The following is a 21,356-nucleotide window of genomic DNA, read 5'->3' as shown; positions in this document are numbered from 1 at the left end:
ACTCATTCCTACAAAAAAGTGAAGCGAGGGCAAGGTCAAGCATGTTGGAGAGTGCTTTTACTGACGCGCAAAATTAGCTCCATTAGCGAAACATGGCGATGGGAGCCGGAACCTTGATGTCCTGGCCCTTCTCCAGCCGCTTCTCGCACTCGATCAGGTAGTTGACGCCGTCCACCACCAGCTGCACCAGCTCCACCTGTGTGCACCAGGAGGCCACCTTTGACTTTTGCACAAATGCAGCAGACCAGACAGGTCAGAGACAGGTCAGAGACAGGTTGAGAGTCGCTCACCTCTGACTTGCCCAAACGGTCGTTATTGGAGATGTCAAAGGTGTCGCCCGTGGCCGCCGTGTCCACGCCGCCCGTGCCCCTTTTCTGGAGACGCAGGTTGTCCAGGATCTTGGAGAAGCGAGGATCCTGCGGGAACCCAAAAACCTTTTGGATTTAAAAGCCTGCCTTAGCTTATTGCTAACACATAATGCTAAACGCCACAGACGGGCTCATCAAGGTGTGAACACAAAGGGCGCAGCAGCACATGTGGACCGACAGTCAAAATCTGCAAATAAATGACGCCAACAAGTGCAATTTAAAAAAAACAAATCTGTGAATTGGGCCGTGTGTGTGTGTGTGTGTGTGAGAGAGAGACCTTGCTGAGTTTGGGAAGGCGCACATGCACGCCTGCCCTGAGGCCCGTGCCCAGGTTGGAAGGGCAGGTGAGGATGTAGCCCAGATGCTCATTCCACATAAACTCCCAGCCCCTCTCCTGGATCAGATGTTCCACCTGTGGGTGCAAAGCTTGCTTGGGTTTTACCCTCAAATGGCTCCTCATCAAGTCTGCCTAGCAACTTACAAAAATTCATGAATTCAATAGGAGTTTCTGCTTAGCAGCAAGGTAATACATGACATTTGAAGTAAAAGAACCAACAATTGGGGAATCGGCCTTCCCCCCCACCCCGGTGGCTGCCTGGCAACATCCACGGCATCTTTCAGTCATCAAGCGTGACGTGACCAAAAACAAAAAGTTGCGTACCTGCTTTAGTCCCCTGCAGAATCTCTCAAAGACCCTCTTCATGTTGCCCCCCTTCTCCATGGAGATGACTCTGGTGTGGTCCTCTTCATTGATCCAGATCAGGAAGGTCTTCTCGTTGTTGTGCCTGGGGAGGAACATTCTCAACACAGGGACGGAGACGCGGAAAGCAAAGGGGGCGGGGCTGCGGCGGGTGGACGGGCAAGCATGCGGCACACAATGCACGCACGGCCTACCAGATGCCCCTGGCGTCGGGCCAGTCTCGCGCCATGAAGGCGCAGGTCAGCAGGGGGGAGACGGGCTTGTCAAACAGGAAGTGGTCCTACAGGATTCATCAAGGTGGAAGAGGAAGAAGACACTCCAATTGACAGAAGCAGAAGGACAGGGGAGGGAAGGGGTGGGGCGGTGCACGCGACGGGTGCTAATACTTCACGGCTAACGCTGTGGGTTCTTTTGTTCCGGAACCGTCTTACCAGATACCCCTGGCGTCAGGCCAGTCTCGGGCCATGAAGGCCGAGGTAAGTAAAGGAGACACGGGCTTGTCAAAGAGGAAGTGGTCCTGAGAGGAGCGCGGCAGGATTGGATCACAAACCAAAGACACGTCACATGACTGGACAGTGAGCGCCATCCGAAAAAAAAAAACACAAGCTAGCATCGAATTGCCGAGTTAAGGCCGGCCGTTAAGAAAACTCTTGCAACTTTCCGGGCCACGTAGACTCTGCCAGGCAACAAGCGACTTTTGGACCTTGCCGAGCCTAATGAGTGTTCCGGTCCAAGTCTGCCTAGCAACTAAAATGTTGCCTTGAAATGATTTGCCTCTGGGCCACTTGCCTTATTGCCACAGTGCAAGTGAAATTGGCTCTTTAATTGGAATCTGGGGCACCAAAGATTGTGCCCCGTGACTTCTGCCTGGCAACATGCGATTGCGGAATTGCGTGAATGTTGTCGTTCAACTTTAGAGCACTCATGATGGCGTGGGCGGCCTTACGTCGATGAGCTGCTGCTGCTCGCGCTCGGTCATCTCTCCCAGACTGTAGTAGCGGCCCGCCAGGTCCCCCTTGAGGCCGGCCAGCGCCGTGACGGCCACGCGCTCCACCTCGCGGCGCTCGGCCCGGCTGCAGGCGGGAGGCAGGCTGAGGCCGCGGATGCTGCGACCCGTGCGCACGCGGGACGACAGCACGTACTTCTCGTCAAACATGCCGCCGCTCAGCTGGTGGTAAAGGAAAGGAAAGGAAAGGAAAGGAAAGAAAAGGAAAGGAAAGGAAAGGAAAGGAAAGGAAAGGAAAGGAAAGGAAAGGAAAGGAAAGGAAAGGAAAGGAAAGGAAAGAAAAGAAAAGAAACAACAACAACAACAAAACGGCGTCGTTTGGAGCAGGAAACGCTTGGCAGGACGGTGGCTGGCGCAGCAGCGACGGCTAAACACCTTGGAGGCGTCCAGGTCGGTGGGGTGCATCATGGTTCCGGGGTCGTAGCCGTTGTGGCGGTCCTTGATGACCGGGTCAAAGAGATCGGCAAATACCTGCAAATTCATCCGGCAGCTTTGATTCTCTAGCCCTTTCGTTCGACGACAATATTGAAAGAAGAAGAAAAGCCAAAACCAAATCAGACCTCATAGCTCTCCTCGTCACCGGCCACGCAGCCCACGGTTTTGATGAACGGGTGTCCGGGGTTGTCCACGCCCGTTTGGATGCACTGGTCCAAGGTCCAGTTGTTGGGGGTGACCTTGTCACGCAGTTTGCCATAAATGGCAGGTGTCAGCGCCATGGCCATGCAGTTGTTGTGCTTGCGAAGGTCAGGAAAGTCGGAGCTGCCGAGTGCCGAGCAAACTTGAGAGGCGGCAGGACCGTGTCATTCGACATCAGGTCGTCTGCCTATATTGCCGCCTACCTGGGAGGATAGAGCTTCTTCCGCGCCTCGGCCGCCAAAGAATTGCCGTCGCGTAACAGGAAGCCGGTCGCCACGGTGCCCGCCCCCAAGGTGGTCAGCAGGGCGGCGGTGTTGCGCCCCGACATCAGGCGCGTGAAGGAGTTTGCCATCTTTGAGTCACGAGCTGGATGGAGGGAGGGAGGGAGGCAGGCAGGGTGGGGACAAAAAAATGAATCAATAAAAAAAATGGAAACATCTCGGTAGAAAGTCATCTTTCGAAAAAGGAGCCGAAACTAAAACGGGAGACTTGTCTTGTGGAGGAGACGTCCGACGGACGAGAAGCTTCTCAGAAGGTCATCAGTCGGTGACCTAGCACCAGATTTGCGTCTGTCTTCTAACAAGCTTAGCGGAAGCTGCGGCCGGCCAGTCGCTATGACCATCTTACGAGCGGAAGGAGCCTGACAGTTAGCTTAGCTTAGCCACCTGGACAGCGCTTTGCCGAAGGTCGTCCGGCCGCCTGTGCGCCCACGTCTATATTTGCGTCTCCTATTTTTAGCCCATCGCAGGACGACGGACCATTGCGCTGCGCTGCCAAGACAGGCTGGACGTGGGCCTCGCAGGGCCAGCCACCACCATGACCCGCTCACGAGACCTTTTCCAGGGCGATGGAGAAGAAACAAGGCAAAAGTGGAAGGGACACTAAGTCGACTTAATGGTCTTAAGCCCCGCCCCCTCCCATGGCCGCTGAACTTGCAGTACATCCTCCAGCACGTCCAGGTGGGAGTCAAGAACAACTCTTACGCCTTTTCACGACTGAACCTCACAACTAGAAAATGAAAAAAGCTCACGAGATGGGCATCTAGAAAATCCAAAAAGACCCACAGCACCTTTCAAATGGGCATCCAATTGGTCAAGTCTGGCATGGCATCGTGCAATAAAAATGATGAGGACAAAAGACAAATGGATCCACGCACACAAGGAAGTCAGTCCCAAGCAATGTTTCAAGGGTCAAAAGGGCGGGCGGGCGGTCGGTCACAGTACCTGCGCAGACGCTGCCTGCCTGCCTGCTGCCTGCCGTTTGTTCCTTCGGCCCAAGAGTCTCCTTTAATGAGCTTTGCACGCTGGCCTGGAACAAGGCCCCGCCCCCTCAAGCCCCATTCCAACCAATCGCAAGCGCTGTGACTCGCTGGCTTTGACTTTCACACATATTTTCAAGGACTTTTATTGTCACAGGCTGAGTGGAAAAGAACACCCGGTACAAAGACAAATGAGGCGCTAATATGAACCCAAAAAAAAAAACCCCCCCCCCCCCCCGAAATAAATAGCATACGTCTCATCAATACATCACGTCAAACTACGGAGATATCAAATGACAACATAGTGCAAAGGCGTTAAGCTCGACTAATACGCTCCAGAGGAGAAAGCTAAATATAACACGGAGCTAACATTCACTTCAAATATTCATCCTAAATAATAATGTGTGATTGTTTTTGATGTCACCGTGTCATCTAGCGCTTCCACTTTTGAAGCAAAGTGACCCTGTGGAAGCCAGGGTGTCACAGTGTGATCACTCCACGCAGGAAGTGATGTCACAGCGTGAGCCACAGCCTGCACGCCGGGAAACGGGTGGAGAAAAGTGGCGTCGGTTGCTAGGCAACGAGACCCGGAAGCCTCACCTGATCCAAATGAGCGGGGATTAACCTGGCCTCTGCGTAGGACAAGGCAGGAGGCCAGGCGCTTAGCTTAGCTTCGCTTAGCTTAGGCCGGCGGGACGCGCGGCTCAATCTTCAGCGAGAACTCGTACAGTGCGTCTTCATCCATCACTTGCGTCTTGTCCAGCAGGAAGTGAGTCACCTGCGAGAGCACAAAGTGATGCCTGACAGCTGTCAATCAAAGGTGCCGCCGGCCGGCCGGCCGGAGGCCCAGCTCACCTTGGCCTGGTGCTCGATCCTGTAAGGAGCCTGCTGGAACTGCCGGATCTCTCGGATGATGTGACAGATCTGACGGGGAGACAAAGAGCAGCTTTTGATTTTGCCGCCACCCACCGCTCAGCGGCTGCTTGCGAGCGCCGACTACCATCCTCATCTTGGAGAAGTTGACCAGGCCTTCCTCGGTGAAGTTGGGCGTGGCCTCCTCGATGAAGGCCAGGTCGGTGAGGTACATGCCCAGGTAGGGCACGCACGGCGGGTTGCAGCTGAAAACACACTCGCGTGTCACCAGCGCGCACGGCGCCAACTCGGTCAGGTGGCCGTTTGTACTTTTTCAGCGTCTCTCGGAGGTTCTTGAAGCGTCCTTCGGACGAGACCGTCCTCTGCAGTCGATCCATCAGCGCCTTGGTCTGCGAGGCGACAAATGATTTCAAAAATAATGACGCTGAGCTGAGCGCCGTTGCGAACCATACGAGGGGGGCCTGGACCTGCTTGCAGACTTTGGCCCAGGTCTTCTTGAGGCGGTAGACGGCGCTGCGGTTGAGCGCCGAGGTGATCTCCAGCACGCCGTTGTAGTTGTGCAGGCAGCGGCAGATGTCGGCCACCGCCAGCCACTTCTCGATGGCGCCGGCCCGGGCGCCCGCGTCGCCGTGCGTCATGATCCGCGAGGCCACCAGGTTGCTCATCTGAGCGTGAGCCGGCCACAAAACGTGAGCGGCGGCGGCGGCGCGGGTCCGCTTGAGCTCCGCTTAAGCTCCGCTCGAGCTCACCTCGTTGAAGTGCTGGCTGGTTCTCATGATGAAGGGCGTCTTCTCCGTCTTGTCCGCCTTCATCCAGCCCTGACCCAGGAACTCCCTGAAACGCCACCGTCAACCAATCGATATTCATACGAGGAAAAATACTGGGAAAATGTCCCAAACAAAATAGTCTCATTAGCATAAAATACCGGAAACTACTTTCATTTCTCAAACAAATTTGGGCACCCATAGGTGATTTTTCAGGCATTGTTTGCTCTGGTGGAAGCTACCTGCATTGTCCCATCTGACCGCTAGAGGGCGACAGACTACAAGCGCAAGTCGCTCGGCGATCACAATCAATTGTAATCATCATTTCAAAATAAATGCAACATCCTGCAGGTGGACTCTCATGATTTTGGGATATCTTGGAATCATTCTCAAAGTTGGACACACTCGTAGGGAATGCTCCTGAAGACGATGTGGTCCAGGAGCGTGATCTGCTCGGCCAGCTCCATCGCAGACAGGGACTCCAAACACTCGGCTTTTGGACTCTCTGCCTACGCGCACACACACACACACACACACAGATGATGACCGTGCTAACGTCGACGAATGAACGTTGGGATTCTTTTCTTACCGCAATGAAGTGAAGAAGAGGAGAACTTTTCTGTTGGTCATAAAAAAACGATGGTTGCAGTTAGTATGCGGTGACAAACATGTGCAGGCGTGTCCTCAGAATGCAGCACCATTTGCAGAATGTCCTCAATCTTGAGCTGAGCGTCGTCTTGCTCTTCTTGACAAATGGTGCTGATGTGGCAAACATCGCGGTCAACCCGGCTTTTTGTTTTTTTCTTCCTTTCCGTGCAAGCGGCGGGCCAACCTGAGAATGTTGCCGGCGGCTTTCCTCTCCTGAGGCAGAAGGTCGGGGTCCCGCAGCACTTCCTCCAGGAGGCTGACCACGCCCACCTTCAGCTCCCCGTTGCTCTCAAAGTCCTGCCGGGGGCAAGCATTTATTCCATTTTGGAAGGTCAAGAAAGGCGCAGAAGGTTTTGGGGCCACCTGCCGACCTGCATGTGTTTGGAGACCCAGTGTCGCAGCACGTTGAGAACTCGGTTGGTGGCGGCTCTGCGGATGATGAACTCTTTGTCGCACGACTTGTCCGAGACGCTCGACGCTGCGAGAAGAACGCTTTTTTTCCCAGCGAGGCCTTTTAGAGCCACACACACTCAAAGTCACCAGTCACTCACCTTGGGAGCCGCCGTGTCCGGCGGCGGCGGTGGCGATGGCGAAGGCCGACGCCGGCGACACGGGGCAGCGAGAGTTCTCGGCCGAGGACGCTGCCGAGACGCGGCGATGAGCGGCGTGGCCAAAAGTTGAGGTGCGGCGCTGCGCCGGTGTGTGCTACCTCCTCCCGGGCGGTGGTAGCGCAGGTGTCGCGGCGTGGACGGCGAGCGACACGGCGACACGTCGCCAGACTCGTTGCTGCCGACGGTGTTGGGAGATTCGGGAATAAACTTGTCCAGAGACACCGACTCCAGCACGGCTGGCGGGGGAGGCGTCACCATTACGCCGACGTCGCACTCAGATGTACGTATGTTGTTTTTTTTTACGGCTCACCTCTGCGAATGCTCCTCCTTAGTTTCCCGCAGAGGGCGTCGATTCGAGGCAGCTCGCCGACATCCTCGCCGCCCGGGCTGAGCTCGGGCGAGCTGGGCCCTCGACTGAGATCCAGCGGGGCCTTGGTGACGGTGGGCGGCGACGACGAGGAAAAGCTGAAGCGTGACCTGCAGGGCCCGCCGGCGTGAGGCGGCGGCGACGAGGAGGAGAAGAGGCCCGGCCCGTGCGTGGAGGTGGGGGAGCTGGCGGCCGAGGACGACGGCGTGGAGGAAAGGTCCAGAATTTTGGGGCCCACGGGCGAGCTGAGTGACAATTTGCGGGAGTGGACGGGCGAGGACGTGCGCGACGGGAGGGACAAAGGCGGCGGCGACGATGGCGGCGGCGGGGACGAGAACTTGCGGCACAGGCGCGGCGATTTGTTGCTCAGGGGGTCCGCGCCCCACGAGGCCTGGTTGCTGGCAAAGAACAGCTCCAGAGACCTGACAACGCAAGAGAACCTGTCAGCGCACGGGGGGCGTGGCGTGGGGGGGCGGGGCATGGAGTGACTATGGGGGGGTCTTGGTTTACTTGGACTGATCCAGAGCCAGCTGGGTGATCTTCAGAGTGTAGTCGGGACACAGAGACATGACGGACAGACGATCGCACGAGTGCTGCTGGATCCTGAGCGCCGAGATGATGAAGATGAGGAGGAGGAGGAGGATGGGAATGAGAAGAGGCGGCCGGATGTGCATGCGTGTCCCTACCTGACGGGGATGGAGGTGAAGGGCTGGCGGTAGATGAGCGCCAGTTTGCCGATGACCACAGCGGCGCTGGTGAAGATCCTGTAGGTGTGCAGGAAGGTGTTGAGGAAGTCGATGGAGAGGAAGCGCAGGTCGGTCAGGCGCTCCAGCAGCCGCTCCACGCTGGCGTAGCGGATCTGCGGGACTTTACACGAGTTCAGTGTCTTGCTGAAGCAGATGTCCACGTCGTCCTTGTGCAGGCGGGCGTCCGACCTAAAGGGGGGTGTCAGGGTCACGGCTCCAGAAATCCTCTCGCCGCAAGACACACGTCTTACTTGATCATGTGCGGCACCGACACTTTGGAGTTCTCCTCAAAGACGCTGGTCATCAGCCCGTTGCAGCGGATGTTGTCGATGCACTAAAAGAAACGGGAGGGAGGGAGGGAGGGAGATAGGGAGATAGGGAGATAGGGGCTGAGCCCAACGGTGGGGGGGGGCTGGCGGTCTTTGTGGGCGCTTTTCCGCCGACCTGACTGATGTCGCTGGTCCAGGCCGCCTTCTCCTGGCGCGACGGGGCGAGCAGAACCGCCGAGAAGGTCTGGCCGTCGGGAGGCTCCGCCAGCAGCTTGAACTCCAAGTGGCCGAAGCCCTGACCCGCCGCGTTGTCTGCAAAAGAGCGAGCGGGCAGCTCGGGTGGGACGCTTGCTTGGGAAAGCGGTCGGCTTGAGAAGAACAAAGCGCGCTCACAGTCGTCGTCGGCGGCGTCCACGTCCTCGATCAGCGTGCACTCCATCAGCGACAGCGTGCCTCCTTGCTGGAACCAGAAGACACAAAGGCTTCAAGCGCCAACCTCGTGCCAACCTCGTGCATCCCCCCCCCCCACCCCCCAATGTGCAGACCTTGAGCAAGTGCAGCTTGCCTCCAGACGTCCTGGTGCAGATGAGGAAGTGTTTGGTGAAGAGGAAGCACTGGCGCTCGGCTTCCTTGCGCGAGCCCAGGCGCACTTTGCTCAGCACGCCGCGCTCGCTCCCGGACGGCAGCTGGATGAGCGACCCTGCCGGCGGGGGACACCGGACGTCCGCTCGAGCCTCGGCCAGGGGGACAGGACGCGCGCGCCTGCACCCACCTTGTCGAACAAAAGTCTGGCTGGTGTCCAGCAGGATGTCGCAGCCCTCCACAATCATCCTCTCGATGGCCAGGTTCTTGCGGATGTTCTCCGTGTCGCTCACCTCGTCGTGCATCATCCTGAGCACACGCGCAAAGCAGACGCACGCTGTCACTGTCGCCCACCGCCGGCCGGGCGGCACCACGTCGACGTTTGTACTTGGAGAGTTCTTCCAGTTTGGACTTGGCGAAATGCAAACTGTTCCTCTCCACGTGCTCGTGCGGCGTGTGCGCCAGCAACTCGTGAAGAGTGACGATGTAGCGGGGGATCTGCAAGCGCACGCGCGGTGGCTACATTAAGGACACATCCGCTAAGCATTGAAGGGAACCGGAGAAGATGCGGTCTGGGCTGCTCTACCTGGAACATGGGGTAGGTGAGGAAGGTCTCCAGCATGCGGCCCTCGCACGCCGCGTTGGCCTCGTACTGCTTGAGCAGCTTGTCGAAGTCTCGGTTCTGCTTGCAGTTGGCCAGGACCTGAAGGCTGTACTGGTGGTTGCGCACAAACTCCTGGTAGATGTTGAGCATGGGCAGGAGGATGTCGAAGAGGTCCGCTGCGAGCCCGACACACAGCCCGAGTTGCGTGACGAGCGGGTTCAGGCGGATGCGCTCGCTCGCGGGTTCGGACAGGCGGATGCGCTCGCTCGCTCGCGACCAGGCCCGTCACTCACCCAGGACCAGCGTGGGCCAGCTGGCCATGCGAGCATTCAGGCCCTGGTGGAAGATCTGGTGCAGGAACATGATGGTCTCGCTGGCCAAAAGAAGAAGCGCGTGAGCGAGCGAGCGAGCCCAACAACTCTTGGACAAGTCTCGCACCTGTTGAGGAAGATGCTGCTGACGTCGTGGTGGCTGACGGGCGGCTTCTTGGAGCTGGCGGCCATGCGCAGCGGGCGCAGGAAGCAGTTGACCAGCACGGACAGCTGGTTGACGTACTCCGTCTCCGCCTCCACCATGTTGAAGACGATGTGGTTGCGCTTGCGCATGCTCTCGGCGTGCGGCGAGCAGATGTAGTCCTGGACGATCAGCTTCCACTTCCTCCGGCACAGCCAGCCGCGCATGAAGCTCTGAACCTGCACACGACAGCCACGTGACGTCACTTAGCGAGCCGCGCCACGCCGCGCCGCGCCGCCGTCCGCCAACTGACCTTCTTAATCTTTTTGATGTCGGGGTCTTCTTCGTCCACAAGGTTCTGGCTGGGCTGCAGGCGCTCTTTGGTCCTGTTGAGCAGCACCATCTGGACACAGCACGCGCACAACCGCTGTTGGCTAGCATTTGGCAAACAGCATTAGCACTATTGAGCAATTGGCAGTCCCTTTGTTGGGAACAATGAGCAGCTAGCGTTAGCGCAACGCTACGAGGCGGCGTACCTCGGCCTTGAGCCTCTCAATCTCGCTGTCCTGGTCCTCCAGTTGCGCGCGTAGCTGATTGGCTGCGACCTTCTCGGTCTCCATGATCTGGACCAGGTGGATGTACTTCTGCATCAGGATCTCGCGCTCCAGGAGCAGATCCGAGTAGCTGGCCAAACCCACGCGCGACACAGTCACGTCCGGTCGAGCTTTTTCTTTGACTTTCATTGCGACTCGTATTCCAAAGGGATTTTTGCATTCGCTAGCGTGTAGCATCATTCAACAGGCCGCGTCTCGCCAAGGTTCACAAAATTAGGTTACATCACACTCTGGCCATAACATTTCCCTCTCTCCCTTCTATTTGTATCTCCTTCCACAAGCTTTGTTCCTTTTGACCTGAACCCCTAATTTCATCAGCTCAAGCGAATGAGTGAAAGCAGGTAAGTTGAAATGAACCAGAGTGCGTGCGTGCGTATGTTCACCTGGCCTGCTGGATGCAGTCCACCCACTCATTGCAGTCGGCTTCCTCCTCGGTGCGAAGCTCGAGAGGCTTCTGCCCATCGTGGCCGAACATCACCAGGAAGTAGTACTGCACACACACACATGTAGTAATGATGTAACATAAGCGAGTGAATGACACTTGGTAGCGTGTGCCAGCGTCCAACCAGCAGGAGGCTTAAAGGCTTGCGCGCGCGCGCGTTGTTGTTCTTACATAAGCAAGGCAGCTTGTGCGCTTTAATGCGGCTTCCCCGGCAGCCAGATGGATTGAAGATGAACCAAAACAATGAGACACGCACACGCGCGTAAAGTAGAGGGGCCGCGCCCCCTCCACTAAGAGTCTCGTCTCGTCTCGTCTCGTCTCGACGTGTCTGCCGGGCGCCCAAGTCACTCAACCAACACGCCACGAGTCGACAACAAAGTCCGAAGCCATGGCAATCCCCATGCTCCAACTCGCAAGCACGCTTAAGCATCTCAGGCTGACGCACGGAAGCCCACGCAAGGCCAAGCACGAAAGAAAGCCTTCAATTTGGAAAAGCCTGACCCCGACACGTGCACGAGCGCCGAATGCCAGCCAGCCAGCCAGCCAGCCAGCCAACCTGTAGCCAGCCTCGGCTGGAAAGATGCCTTATACCTGCATCTTCTCGGGGGCGTCCCTGCTGCCGCCGAGCGAGGAGGCCACTTTGGGCGCGGGGGCGCGCTCGCAGGTGCATCCCTCCAGCAGGTACATGCCGGACGGCCGCGCGCTCTGCTCGTTGTCGAAGTAGAAGAGCAGGTTCTGGTAGAGCGCGAAGAACTTATCCGTCCAGCGGACGTTCTCCGAGCTGCGTTTGCTGACCGGGCCGCGCTTGGCGCCCTCCTTGCGGGCGGCCAGCGCCAGGTGCAGGGCGTGGCCCTCGTTGTAGCGCACGCTCTTCTGCATCTGGACGCACCTGGACGCGCGCGCGCGCCCGCCCGCTCGCTTCACTCGCTCGCACTTGCGCGCCTGAGAGGCGAGGGCGCGCTGCCCGGGGAGCCGGCGCGCGTCATGGCTCCGTCGGCAGGAATCCGCGCGCCCGACGTGGGAAGCAACGCACAGCGACGGCGAAGGAGGAGAGGCCAGAGGAGGTCCGCTCGGTCGGCAAAAGTACCAAATGGGGCTGTTGAAGTCGGGAAGCGAGGCGGGATGAGCGCTAATCGGCTTTAGGGTCCTCTTAAAGGGACAGCGGCAGGCGAGCGCGAGCACGAGCCGCGCCGCGCCGCGCCGATCGAAAACGCCACTCGGGATCCGAAACCCTGACAGACATGCGCGACTTTGAAAGTGCCTGCATGGTTGAAAGGCTCGTCCTGCGTGGTCGCGACCAGCAACGGCGAACATGGCAGCTGATGCACAAAATGCATTTTTCAAGTGTGCATGTTGACCTTTGTGACATTTGCCACGTATCCGTCCCTTCGGTTCATACGTTCCAAAGATGAATTCAGAGCACTCAGACGTTAACAGAGACCAATTCAACGAGAAAAAAACTTCACCGGGAAGTAGACGCATCCGCTCTGTGGCCATTTCACCAGATCAACGTGTTCACGTGACCGTCTCAAAGTCATCCAGCCAGAGGCGTAGCCAAGCCGGGGCGAGCCGGGGCGGCGCCCCGGTTAGGACTCCCTGCGCCCCGGTTGAAAAAAATCGAGCTTTTTCGATTCTTCATTTTCATGCCGTTTTTTTCTTTCGGTCTTGCGCGAATGTGCTTGCGCTATTCTATGTGCGCGATGTTATCCATTCACCGTTTGCCTCCCGGACCCGGATGTTGTTTTAGCGATCAGCGAACGGTGTGGGTGATGTTCGATTTTTTTTCCTGTGGGCGTGCGCCCCTACTGGAAAAATTCCTGGCTACGCCTCTGCATCCAGCCAGCCAGCCAGCCAGAACGGACAAACACATGTCGACGACGCGTGTGCGAGTAGACAGATGTTGTCCGTGCGCGCGTGCGCGTCTGCTGGCCTTGATTGGCGGCGGAAGGACGAACCCGTATTGACCTCAAGTGAGACACAATGTGACGCGCGCACAATGTGCTGCTAATCTGTTTAGGCTGCTTAGCGACGACGCGCGCGCGCGCGGACACCGTCCACAGCCGTTGAAACGACTTTTTCTTTTCTACTCAAGAGAGACATGCCTACCAAATTTTCTCTAAAGTGCTGCCTTCAGGGGCGGCGGGGAAGTGAGAGCACTCCAATGAGATCTTCGAATTGCTGAAAGGAAAACAATTGACAGTTTCAATATCTACAAGTCAAAACAAGGAACCTTGGCAAGAACGGACTGAAAGCTTTCACTCATTACAATGTGGCACCGAGTTTCTACAAATGTCGCACGGGAAGTAAATGAAAACATTTCTTGGCATTTTATTCTCATAAAAAAAAATACAGCCTTAAGTACACGAATTGGTTAAAAATAGCTAGTCCGATCGATACACGTGGACCGAGTTGTCATGCAGAACGTCATGCAAAAATTCATCATGACAAATATATAGCTTGTTGCTTGAAAAGAGTTCATAGCTGGCAGGAAGACTCGGGCAGCCATGACGTGGCCGGCCGACCCGTTCTGGCTGAGCGAGCATTTGTTCTGACGGCGGCGGCGGCGGCACGTCTCAGGCTCTGCGGTCGTAGTCGCTGACCATCTTCTTGATGTGGTTGAGTTTGGCCTTGAGGTATTTGCTTCGCCTCTTCTTGGCGCGATAGTCTGAAGACTAAAAACACGGTGATTGTCAACATGCGCCACGTGGCCACCCTCTAGTGGCGACTGAAAGAATCGCTGTAGGCCAGCCTTATTTGCCTTAGTCGGTCGGACACATTTCACTTTGTTGGAAGTTTGGTCATCGCTGTTGACACCTACTCACCTTTTTCATGTCCTTGATCCGGTTGTACTCGTCCAGAGCGTCCTGGTGGAAAACACGTCACCTTCCATTATTCGGATGATGCCTTTTCTGATGTCTTTCAAATGGTGGCTTTGTCAACTAAATGACAGACTTCCTGCGTCTTTTCCCCAGGGCCAGAATTTGACACGTGTTGTGTGACGGCAGAAGATGCCGACTCACCAGGTACTGCGGGCTTCCTTTGTGCAGCTCGTCCAGTTGTCGGTCCAGGTCGCTGAGTTTGCCGTTGATGGCGTCGAGCTCGGACTGGAGCTCTTTGTACTCGTGGTGGTTGCGGTCAAACTCCCGCTTGTACTCGTTGCGTTCCTGCTCGGTGGCGACGGGCGGGAACTCGCTGAGGAAGACCACGGAGCGTTGAGAGCCGGGGGGGGGGGGCACCGGGGGATGGGGGGGGGCACCCACCTGTAGTAGTCGGCGTCCTCGTCGTCCAGCTCGTCTCCCGAGGACGCATAGTCGGCGTCGGGGTCTCCCCGCCTCCCGTTGGATCTGCCGGCCCAGCTGGGGGCGGCCGAGTCGGCGGCGCTGGAAGGAACGCCGTTACGGACGGGCCGCTCATCCTCCACCGGCCTGACGCAGGATTACAGAACAATGAGAGCCATCAGAAGCGGTCGGTCATCCCGAGCCAGCCGGACTTACGCGTAGCCGTATCGAGGTTTGCTGTAGTCGGTGCTGCGGTCGTCGTCCAGGCGACCCCGCGAGCTGCGCAGCGTCTCCGGGAAGTCGGCCATGGGAAGTTCCTCGGGCGGCACAGACACGTTGTTCACCTGCTGGTTAAAATACGCAAACTAAAACAAAAGCCTTTTGTAACATTGCAACTTTCATCCTGAAAAGTCCTTCACGTTACTCCAAATGAGTTGAAATAATTGGGTTTTTTTTTTTTTCTCCTCATCTAGAAAGTTTGAATTGCTCTTCAGAGTACAGACTATTTCATCTAGTCTTTTCTTTTCTTTTCAGCCAGCTGCGGCCGGCGCTGGAATGACGAGCGTGCGCAGACCCGTCGCGTCAGCCCGTGTGACCTCCAAGAAAACAACTCGCTTTTCCAAACTTGTTATACCTTCCAGCACGCGAGTGCAAAAATTCTCCCCCGAGAATGTGACACCATGAAACTGTCGGTGTCACCGTGGCGACACGCCTTGAAACCAACAGGCATCCCGCCTCCCCCTCGTCCCACCCGCCTCCCCCATCCGCTTTTGCACGCTGCCAAACTGGTCGGACCGCTTCCAAAAGCGCTTTGCGCACACACTAACCTGACTGCGCACAGAAGTTGGGTGAGAACCAAAAATCAGACAGTGGTTTGTACGACACTGAAGGGAAGGCAACATCCCACCAATTTGTATCTCGACAAAAACCTCTTCACTGGTTTCAAGTCAAAGTGTGCCACAGAGGGCAAACAATCAAAAGGTCACCTGATGAGTTGCGCCCCGACCAACATGGCCGCCGCATTAGCAGTTACTGGGCTAAATTGTCATTTGATTCTTTTTCTGCTTGTATCAAACGACTTAATGATGGGCTAACGATGGCCAAATTTGGGCGCGGCGCATTTGACGTATTTCGCCGCGCCGGGTCAAAACATTGCGCCGGCGTATATCGCGGACGGGAATTTTGCGACGGCCGGCGCTGACCCAGGCCTCGACGTCCTGCGGCGGTTCGGCGTCCTCCAGCACCTTGACGCGCTTCCACAAGATGTTGCTCTTGCCGAACTCGCTGATCTTCTTGCGCGTCTTCAGCGCAAACACCAGCATGATGATGAGGGCGGCCGCCACCAGGAAGCCAAACACCACCGCGATGGCCTACCGGCGCCGCGCAAAAAACAACATGAGCGTCCGTCCCGTGGTTGCACAAGTGCGCACAGCCGCTCAAAAGTGCCAATCCGACAATGGCGTGAACAAAGCGAGCGAGGAAGAGGTTCGGCGGCGGCGGCAGCAGAGAACCCACCTCCTGTGGCTCCACCACGCAGTAGTGGTAGAGGTACTGGTTGACCACGATCCCCGACAACTGCGGCTGCTGGTACTGGGCGCACAGGCCGGCGATCTGGCTGCCGTAGGCCGAGCCTTGCGACTGCGCCGTGGGGTTGACGGCCACCAGGTACACGATGGTGGCGATCAGCATCAACAGGGCCAAGATGGCGCAGACGATGATCGCAGCCAGGTAGAACTTCCTGCTCTCCGAGACGCTCTGGTGGGACGCCAGGAGGATGAAGATGGCCAGCGCCGCCACAAAAGTGATGGCCGCCATGGCGATGATGAAGCCTTTGGCCGAGCGGGGGTCGTTGTAGTTGCCGCCCAGGTTGCCGTAGCCGTAGTTGTTGCCGGGTCCGTAGGCGCCGCCTCCGAAAGAGCCAAAGCTGCCGCCGCCGCCGTAGCTTCCGGGATAGGAGCCGCCGATGCCGCCGCCGCCGCCGAAGCCCGACAGCGCCCCCTGCGAGTCCCACGCCAGAGTGGAGGCCACGCAGGCAAAGATGGCCACGCACAGCACGATGACAATGATGGCCATGATCTTCAGCACGCCCGGCGGCGACGTCCAGCGGTAGAAGTGTTGGAACTCGTCTTCCGGGTAGTACGAGTACGCCGGCTGGGGGGCGGCGTTGCTGCCAGGGGAGGGGAGGGGATGGTTAGGTTCAGCTTCCGTAGGTTCAGCTTCCATTTCCCACATTCAAAGAAAATGTGGTAACGTTGGTTGAGAGAGCGGGCGGCTGGGACTTACTAGCCATCCGACTCGTAGGGAGGCGGGCTCCCGTTTGGCCTGTTGGACATGGCTGCTTCTTCGCTCGTCTTTGACTGCGCCTGAGTTTCTGCGAAAAAACAAAAACACATCAACAATTGAATTGTAGCCAAAATGCGGCTCCATGACATCGCTTTAAAACACAAGCCGCTTTCCAGTTCAAGACATGATTCAAATGTCCATTCCGTTATTCCACGTCCAGAATGTCAAGCAAGGAGAACAATTCTTTCCCATGACAGAAACCAGTTGGCAGCCATGTTGTCAGTGTAAGCACAACACAAACAAAAAGAATAAAAACAATCAAGATACATTTGTAGTTGTGTAACCAATTTAAAACCATCTGAGAAATGGTAGAAGCACCGTTTCTTTGCAGACTCAACAATAACAACAATAACGTCATATTTGTGCTGGCTGACAGTACAATTATTTCGAGACATAGTTGCTTCCGTCACGCCAGCTTCATCGAAAGAAAGAAAGAAGAAACAATTGGAATGTTTATGGCACAAAAACAACAGCAAGCAGGCAAATATAGAGGAGGAGGAGGAGGAGGACAAGTTCGACGCACTCACCCGAAACTTTGTCCACCGCCGGGCCGGCTAGATGTCTCCTCCAAGTGAAATACACACAAATTAAGAAACAAACCACACCTTGACAAGGTAGCAGCCTGGCCGCGCCCACTCAGGTATCAACTTACGTCACGGGGAATGCTGAGTTCAACACACAAGGAAACGCCAAACACGGAAGTCTGAAATGCCTTTTTCAAGTTCAAAATGAAGTTCACTCACTCGAGTCTATTTTATTTGGACTTCTTTTAAGACGTATCAAATAATGAACGCTGTGAAAGCCGAGAATATATGCAACTCCAACGCCCTCCAAATGCGGAAGGATTGTCGACATGTACGTTGCTCAGGCTGCTTTCGTAACGAAGTGAAAACCAAAACATTTGATCGAAAGAAATCGCCATTTCTTGCTGGAGTTGAAGAGGCACATTCTTTAGTGAGTCACGGCGCGTAACTCACCTAGTTAGTCAATGTCAAATCGGCAAGTTTTGCCATACGACCAAAAAGAAATCATCAAGACACACTCGTCCATGAAGTTGATTTATTCAGTGTTAAGACTCTGTACATCATCGCGGATAGGTGTATAAAAAAAGCATACGCTTCATATCAGGCCAGAAAAGAATCCAATCATCGCGATTAGGAGCTAGTGATGGAAACTGGTCTTTGACGTTAAATAGGAGAGAAGTTTTCATCAACGTTAAGTGGCTTTATCCCAGCGTTTTCATCTGCATCGTTTTTAGCTTCTTTAAATGAGCGCGCCGCGCCATCGTTTAGCATGCGTCGAGACGTGCGGCAGCGCGTTAAGAAGCGGAGCCGTCTGATTTCAATCAGCTTTGCGATCGTTGTTTGGCGTCAAATGTGTGAAATGGTAGAACAAAAAGCACAATGAAACAACACGGAAGACAAGAGCAAGACAGCCCGAAGACGTTTGGGATTCAGCAGCTCCATCCACGCGACGTCCTTCAGCCGTAGCCGTCGTTCCAGTCGGCCGCTTTGTCGTACTCCTGAATCTTCTGCTTGATGTGCGACAGCTTGTTCTTCAGGTAATCGCAGCGCTCCTTTTTCTCCAGAAAGGTCGGGTCCTGCCGGGTTGCCAAGCAACCAATGTAATGCCAGCAAGATGCGCCTCGAGGGAGGGAGGCAAGGAGCGAGCGACGCACTCACGTTTTTCTTCCTCTGGAAGTCCTGAAGGATTCTGCCGATGCGCTCGGCTTCCTGGAAAAGACGAGAAAAGGAGAGGTTGGGGCGTGGCAAAGCGGGAGCGGAAAGAGAGGTCAGGCGTGGTCACCATCTGGCTGCCGGCCTGCTGCGGGAGGCTGCGCATCATGGCGTCCATCTCGTCAAACTTCTTGCAGGCGGCCTGCACGTCGGCGTGAAGCTCCTTGTACTCGGCGTACTGGTCGTTGAACACGGCTCGGTACTGGTCGCGCTCCTCGTCCGAGCGGATGCTCGGGTACTTCCTGTGCGCCAAAATGGTTACACTCTGCCAGCGGATGATGGAAAAGCCACTTCCAAAGCACTCACGCGATGTAGTCCGGCACGATGACCGGCTTGGGGATGTGACCGGACGGTATCGCCCCCTGCAGGATCTTGGGGGCCACGGCGATGGGGACGTCCCCGACGGATGCCAGGGAGGATTCCCGCAGGGGGAGGTTGGCGCCCGCCGCAGCGCTAGCGGGAACCAGCTAGTGAGAAAAGACGCGCGTGAGAACCGAGCGGGCCGCCGAAATGCGCTCGGCTGCTGGGCGGGCGAGACGCTCACCAACGACCGAACCGCTCCAAACTCGGACTGCTGCATCTGAATGAACGGGGAGAAGACAAAACAAAACAAAACAAAACAAAACAAAGAGTCAGGTGCAATCAGGTGAGCATTCGAAATTGGGATTGAGTTTGGATTCAGAAAAGTGGCAGGCAGGGACCTCGTGCGCGTTGCTCTGGCGGTATCGGCGCGCCGCTTCGTGGCGCCACAGCTTGAGGCTGACGCCGGCGCTGATCAGGTAGATGACCATGGTGAGGAAGAGGAAGATGATGGCGGCCGTCTGGCCCGCTTCCGTCCTGCAGAAGGCGCCGCTCATGCCGTTGTTGAACACGGGGTAAGAGCAGAGGCCCCCGCGGGTGGTGTCGCGCACGTACACGATGCCTGCGCAGACAAAAGGAAGGGCACGTTAGCATCCGGAGGGCCGGCTCATTTTGCATTGGACTCGGCTCCGCCCCCTACCCGCCGCCATGTAGAGCACGGCCAGCACCAGGTTGATGACAAACTCGGTCAGCGGCCACCAGGTGGAGTCCAGCAGGATGGTGCGGTAGTACATGGTCATGCCCAGCACCAGCATGATGACCGTCACCAGCCACGCCAGGCCCGCCACCACCAGCACAAAGGGCGTCTTGGGCCCCGTGTAGGTGGTGGCGCTGCCGCCGTAGAGGCCGCCGCCGTAGGCGCCGCCCGGCGACGAGTAGCCGAACATGTTGAACCACTCGTTGTCCTTGTGGATGTACGCGCAGACGCAGGCGAAGACGGCGGCGCCCAGCAGCAGCTCCACGCAGCCCAGAATCCTCAGCAGCCCCGCCCAGGACTTCATGTAGGCGTAGCGCTGGTTGTACTCCTCCACGCGCTCGCTGTAGGTCAGCGCCGTGCGGTAGGTGCGGCCCGAAGCCGACGCCGATTCGCCCAGGTCCAGGAGCTCCTTGGCCGAATTGTAGCTGCCGGCCGAGCCCCCGTAAGGGTCCCGGTAGGACCCGGGGACGGAGGTGGTGGGGGGAGGCGAGCAGCGCACGCCCTCGCTGGTGCCGTTGTTGTTGTCGTTACATGACGGCGCCTCGGGCCACGCCCCCTTTTTGCTGCTGCGATCGCTGGCCCGGAAGAAGTTCTTCCACGAGTCCGGGATGAAGCGGTGCACCGGTTTGATGTCCAGGGCCGGGTCCAGGTCCCGCTCGGTCCCCTCGCTTGCGTCGCAAATGGCAAGTTCAAACAATTACACACACAAAATCGCCCCGAGCGTCGCCAGCTTACCCGTCGCTCGGGTAGTCGAGTCCGACGGGAGGATGGTCGGGCAGGGGCGGCGGCGGGAGCGGGTCGGCGCTGAGGGCAAAGTAAGGCGCCGACTGGGCGCTCAGAGGCTCAGGCTCGTAGGGCTGGTCCCGGGGCAACGTGCCCGGCGGGACCTGGTCGTAGTGAGGCGCCTGGCGGACATGCTCAGTGCGGCCTAGGTAGTCGTCACCATGGAACATCAGGATGATGGGGGGCCCTGACGCGAACGTGCGCGCGCGCACACACACACACACACACACACACGTTAGTCCACAACAATGGACACACCCACCCACACAAATGCAAGTCGTGTAGTTTGTAACATTATCAAGTCATCAGTGAAGCCAAATGTGGTTAACTCATAGACATCAAATGTTTTGTGTGTGGACTTTTTATACTGCATCGGCTGTACATTTGATGTCTCGGGTCGCACCACGAAGCAAAAGTCACCGCGGAAGAGAAGGTGACAGAAGACGAGAGGGCGAAACCAGAAGTTACCCAGAATCCTTCATGCTAGTCACAGTGCGTCTCCCGGCCAGCAGGTGGCGACGCGGAGATGCACTGCGTATGGTCAGTCAATCAGCTGAAGGAGAGCAGGAGCGGCGGGGAAAAAATAGCAAATGCTGTTCAATACCTCGCTGACACGCAGTCACTCGTCACCACTTACATTGAGCGCCCGCCGCCGCAAGCCGGGCTGGTTTGCGCGACGCCGATTAGCACCTATGACGTAAACAAAAGCACAGCAATCAGAAGGGAACAAAAATACGGAGTCCACATGGGCAGAAAAAAATAGCAAAGCCAAATACTTGATGACATCAGTGCCAATCTTGAATGTTTTCAAACGAAAAGGCCAAGATGACCTTTCGCCCGCGATTGAACGGCTTTGGGACGAGTACCAAAGCGACAAGTGGAAATGGTGTTGCTAACATATTCATAAACATGCATCGATGGCCAATAAAAACACACGCCTAAATAAAGCGCCGTAAACTGTCCTTATTAAAACCCTTTTATACATACATAATCATGGAACTCAGAAATCAAGATTGAGACAAGGGTCATTGAACATAAAGATAGCAAGGTAGACAATATGACCAATTTTATGTGAAGTGGGAGTCAGCAATTCCGATGGGATTCCCAAGGTTTCACAAACGCATCATTTTGAAACCTTTGGACGACAAATTAGAACAAACCTTACATTTGCATGTATTTGTATTAAGCAAAATAACAATGACTACAATTCACACAACG

The 21,356-nt window shown here is 56.4% G+C and overlaps 4 protein-coding genes and 1 long non-coding RNA gene across 14 annotated transcripts; 1 reads left to right on the top strand and 4 right to left on the bottom strand.

The window, feature by feature from the left end:
* Nucleotides 1-30: 30 nt before the first annotated feature.
* ckmt2a (creatine kinase, mitochondrial 2a (sarcomeric)) lies at nt 31-3,998 on the bottom strand. 2 transcript variants are annotated; one of them, XM_037266155.1, is made up of 10 exons: nt 3,934-3,998; nt 2,914-3,076; nt 2,635-2,833; nt 2,450-2,545; nt 2,015-2,236; nt 1,500-1,585; nt 1,030-1,153; nt 646-780; nt 291-416; nt 31-196 (listed from the first exon to the last, which is right to left on the bottom strand). In XM_037266155.1, exons 2-10 carry the CDS (start codon nt 3,060-3,062, stop codon nt 83-85), a joined length of 1,251 nt encoding a protein of 416 aa, XP_037122050.1. In that variant the 5' UTR covers nt 3,063-3,076; nt 3,934-3,998; the 3' UTR covers nt 31-82. The 2 variants fall into 2 exon arrangements, with proteins under 2 accessions (XP_037122050.1, XP_037122049.1); XM_037266154.1 differs by lacking the exon at nt 1,500-1,585 and adding an exon at nt 1,263-1,348 and having other exon boundaries at nt 3,934-3,996.
* LOC119131615 lies at nt 3,138-5,955 on the top strand. Its single transcript, XR_005099688.1, has 3 exons — nt 3,138-3,669; nt 4,735-5,061; nt 5,159-5,955. It is a non-coding gene; the product is annotated as an uncharacterized LOC119131615 (long non-coding RNA).
* Nucleotides 4,099-12,453, bottom strand: rasgrf2a (Ras protein-specific guanine nucleotide-releasing factor 2a). Of its 6 annotated transcripts, none has more exons than XM_037266090.1 (29): nt 11,533-12,448; nt 10,883-10,989; nt 10,422-10,569; nt 10,199-10,288; nt 9,871-10,124; nt 9,726-9,805; nt 9,415-9,608; nt 9,217-9,326; nt 9,019-9,137; nt 8,792-8,946; nt 8,640-8,706; nt 8,422-8,558; nt 8,229-8,311; nt 7,918-8,166; nt 7,742-7,834; nt 7,175-7,653; nt 6,963-7,100; nt 6,805-6,894; nt 6,625-6,731; nt 6,438-6,550; nt 6,304-6,364; nt 6,195-6,224; nt 6,011-6,114; nt 5,591-5,675; nt 5,309-5,506; nt 5,151-5,230; nt 4,969-5,086; nt 4,824-4,892; nt 4,099-4,746 (listed from the first exon to the last, which is right to left on the bottom strand). In XM_037266090.1, the coding sequence occupies exons 1-29, from the start codon at nt 12,436-12,438 to the stop codon at nt 4,651-4,653; spliced, it is 4,560 nt and encodes a 1,519-aa protein (XP_037121985.1). In that variant the 5' UTR covers nt 12,439-12,448; the 3' UTR covers nt 4,099-4,650. The 6 variants fall into 6 exon arrangements, 5 of the variants coding, with proteins under 5 accessions (XP_037121985.1, XP_037121990.1, XP_037121986.1 ...); XM_037266095.1 differs by lacking the exon at nt 11,533-12,448 and adding an exon at nt 11,113-11,415; XM_037266091.1 differs by lacking the exon at nt 7,742-7,834 and having other exon boundaries at nt 11,533-12,450.
* Nucleotides 12,454-13,245: 792 nt separating this feature from the next.
* On the bottom strand, nt 13,246-17,209 carry oclna (occludin a). 2 transcript variants are annotated; one of them, XM_037266147.1, is made up of 9 exons: nt 17,090-17,209; nt 16,503-16,590; nt 15,735-16,386; nt 15,422-15,589; nt 14,436-14,563; nt 14,202-14,366; nt 13,962-14,133; nt 13,764-13,805; nt 13,246-13,613 (listed from the first exon to the last, which is right to left on the bottom strand). In XM_037266147.1, the coding sequence occupies exons 2-9, from the start codon at nt 16,550-16,552 to the stop codon at nt 13,515-13,517; spliced, it is 1,476 nt and encodes a 491-aa protein (XP_037122042.1). In that variant the 5' UTR covers nt 16,553-16,590; nt 17,090-17,209; the 3' UTR covers nt 13,246-13,514. The 2 variants fall into 2 exon arrangements, with proteins under 2 accessions (XP_037122042.1, XP_037122044.1); XM_037266149.1 differs by having other exon boundaries at nt 16,503-16,598; nt 17,081-17,202.
* A 663-nt stretch (nt 17,210-17,872) lies between these two features.
* marveld2a (MARVEL domain containing 2a) lies at nt 17,873-21,254 on the bottom strand. 3 transcript variants are annotated; one of them, XM_037266136.1, is made up of 10 exons: nt 21,201-21,254; nt 20,743-20,828; nt 20,091-20,325; nt 19,299-20,023; nt 19,000-19,220; nt 18,843-18,878; nt 18,605-18,765; nt 18,369-18,540; nt 18,245-18,295; nt 17,873-18,162 (listed from the first exon to the last, which is right to left on the bottom strand). In XM_037266136.1, exons 3-10 carry the CDS (start codon nt 20,306-20,308, stop codon nt 18,043-18,045), a joined length of 1,704 nt encoding a protein of 567 aa, XP_037122031.1. In that variant the 5' UTR covers nt 20,309-20,325; nt 20,743-20,828; nt 21,201-21,254; the 3' UTR covers nt 17,873-18,042. The 3 variants fall into 3 exon arrangements, with proteins under 3 accessions (XP_037122031.1, XP_037122033.1, XP_037122032.1); XM_037266138.1 differs by having other exon boundaries at nt 18,843-18,872; XM_037266137.1 differs by lacking the exons at nt 20,743-20,828; nt 21,201-21,254 and adding an exon at nt 20,607-20,670.
* Between the last annotated feature and the right edge of the window lie 102 nt (nt 21,255-21,356).

Source organism: Syngnathus acus, chromosome 12 (genome assembly GCF_901709675.1).
Source record: "Syngnathus acus chromosome 12, fSynAcu1.2, whole genome shotgun sequence".
In the NCBI taxonomy this organism is placed as follows: Eukaryota; Metazoa; Chordata; class Actinopteri; order Syngnathiformes; family Syngnathidae; genus Syngnathus; species Syngnathus acus.
The sequence above is the reverse complement of the archived record's forward strand: the minus strand, read 5'-3'. Positions and strand labels throughout refer to the sequence as shown.

Excerpts from the sequence above, each read along its gene's own strand:
- ckmt2a (XM_037266155.1), bottom strand. The coding sequence starts at position 3,062 with ATGGCAAACTCCTTCACGCGCCTGATGTCGGGGCGCAACACCGCCGCC. Across the intron at positions 1,154-1,499 it reads CCTGACGCCAGGGGTATCTG|GCACAACAACGAGAAGACCT; the intron begins GTAAGACGGTTC and ends GTTCCTCCCCAG. Across the intron at positions 417-645 it reads GCCTTCCCAAACTCAGCAAG|GATCCTCGCTTCTCCAAGAT; the intron begins GTCTCTCTCTCA and ends GGGTTCCCGCAG.
- rasgrf2a (XM_037266090.1), bottom strand. The coding sequence starts at position 12,438 with ATGGCCACAGAGCGGATGCGTCTACTTCCCGGTGAAGTTTTTTTCTCG. Across the intron at positions 7,835-7,917 it reads TTCACCTCCATCCCCGTCAG|GATCCAGCAGCACTCGTGCG; the intron begins GTAGGGACACGC and ends CTCGGCGCTCAG. Across the intron at positions 6,365-6,437 it reads GCCGCCGGCAACATTCTCAG|CACCATTTGTCAAGAAGAGC; the intron begins GTTGGCCCGCCG and ends TTGCCACATCAG.
- oclna (XM_037266147.1), bottom strand. The coding sequence starts at position 16,552 with ATGTCCAACAGGCCAAACGGGAGCCCGCCTCCCTACGAGTCGGATGGC. Across the intron at positions 14,564-15,421 it reads CGCAGGACGTCGAGGCCTGG|GTGAACAACGTGTCTGTGCC; the intron begins GTCAGCGCCGGC and ends TTTAACCAGCAG. Across the intron at positions 14,134-14,201 it reads GAGGACGCCGACTACTACAG|CGAGTTCCCGCCCGTCGCCA; the intron begins GTGGGTGCCCCC and ends GGTCTTCCTCAG.
- marveld2a (XM_037266136.1), bottom strand. The coding sequence starts at position 20,308 with ATGTTCCATGGTGACGACTACCTAGGCCGCACTGAGCATGTCCGCCAG. Across the intron at positions 18,879-18,999 it reads GCCAGAGCAACGCGCACGAG|ATGCAGCAGTCCGAGTTTGG; the intron begins GTCCCTGCCTGC and ends CCGTTCATTCAG. Across the intron at positions 18,766-18,842 it reads TTGGAGCGGTTCGGTCGTTG|CTGGTTCCCGCTAGCGCTGC; the intron begins GTGAGCGTCTCG and ends TTTTCTCACTAG.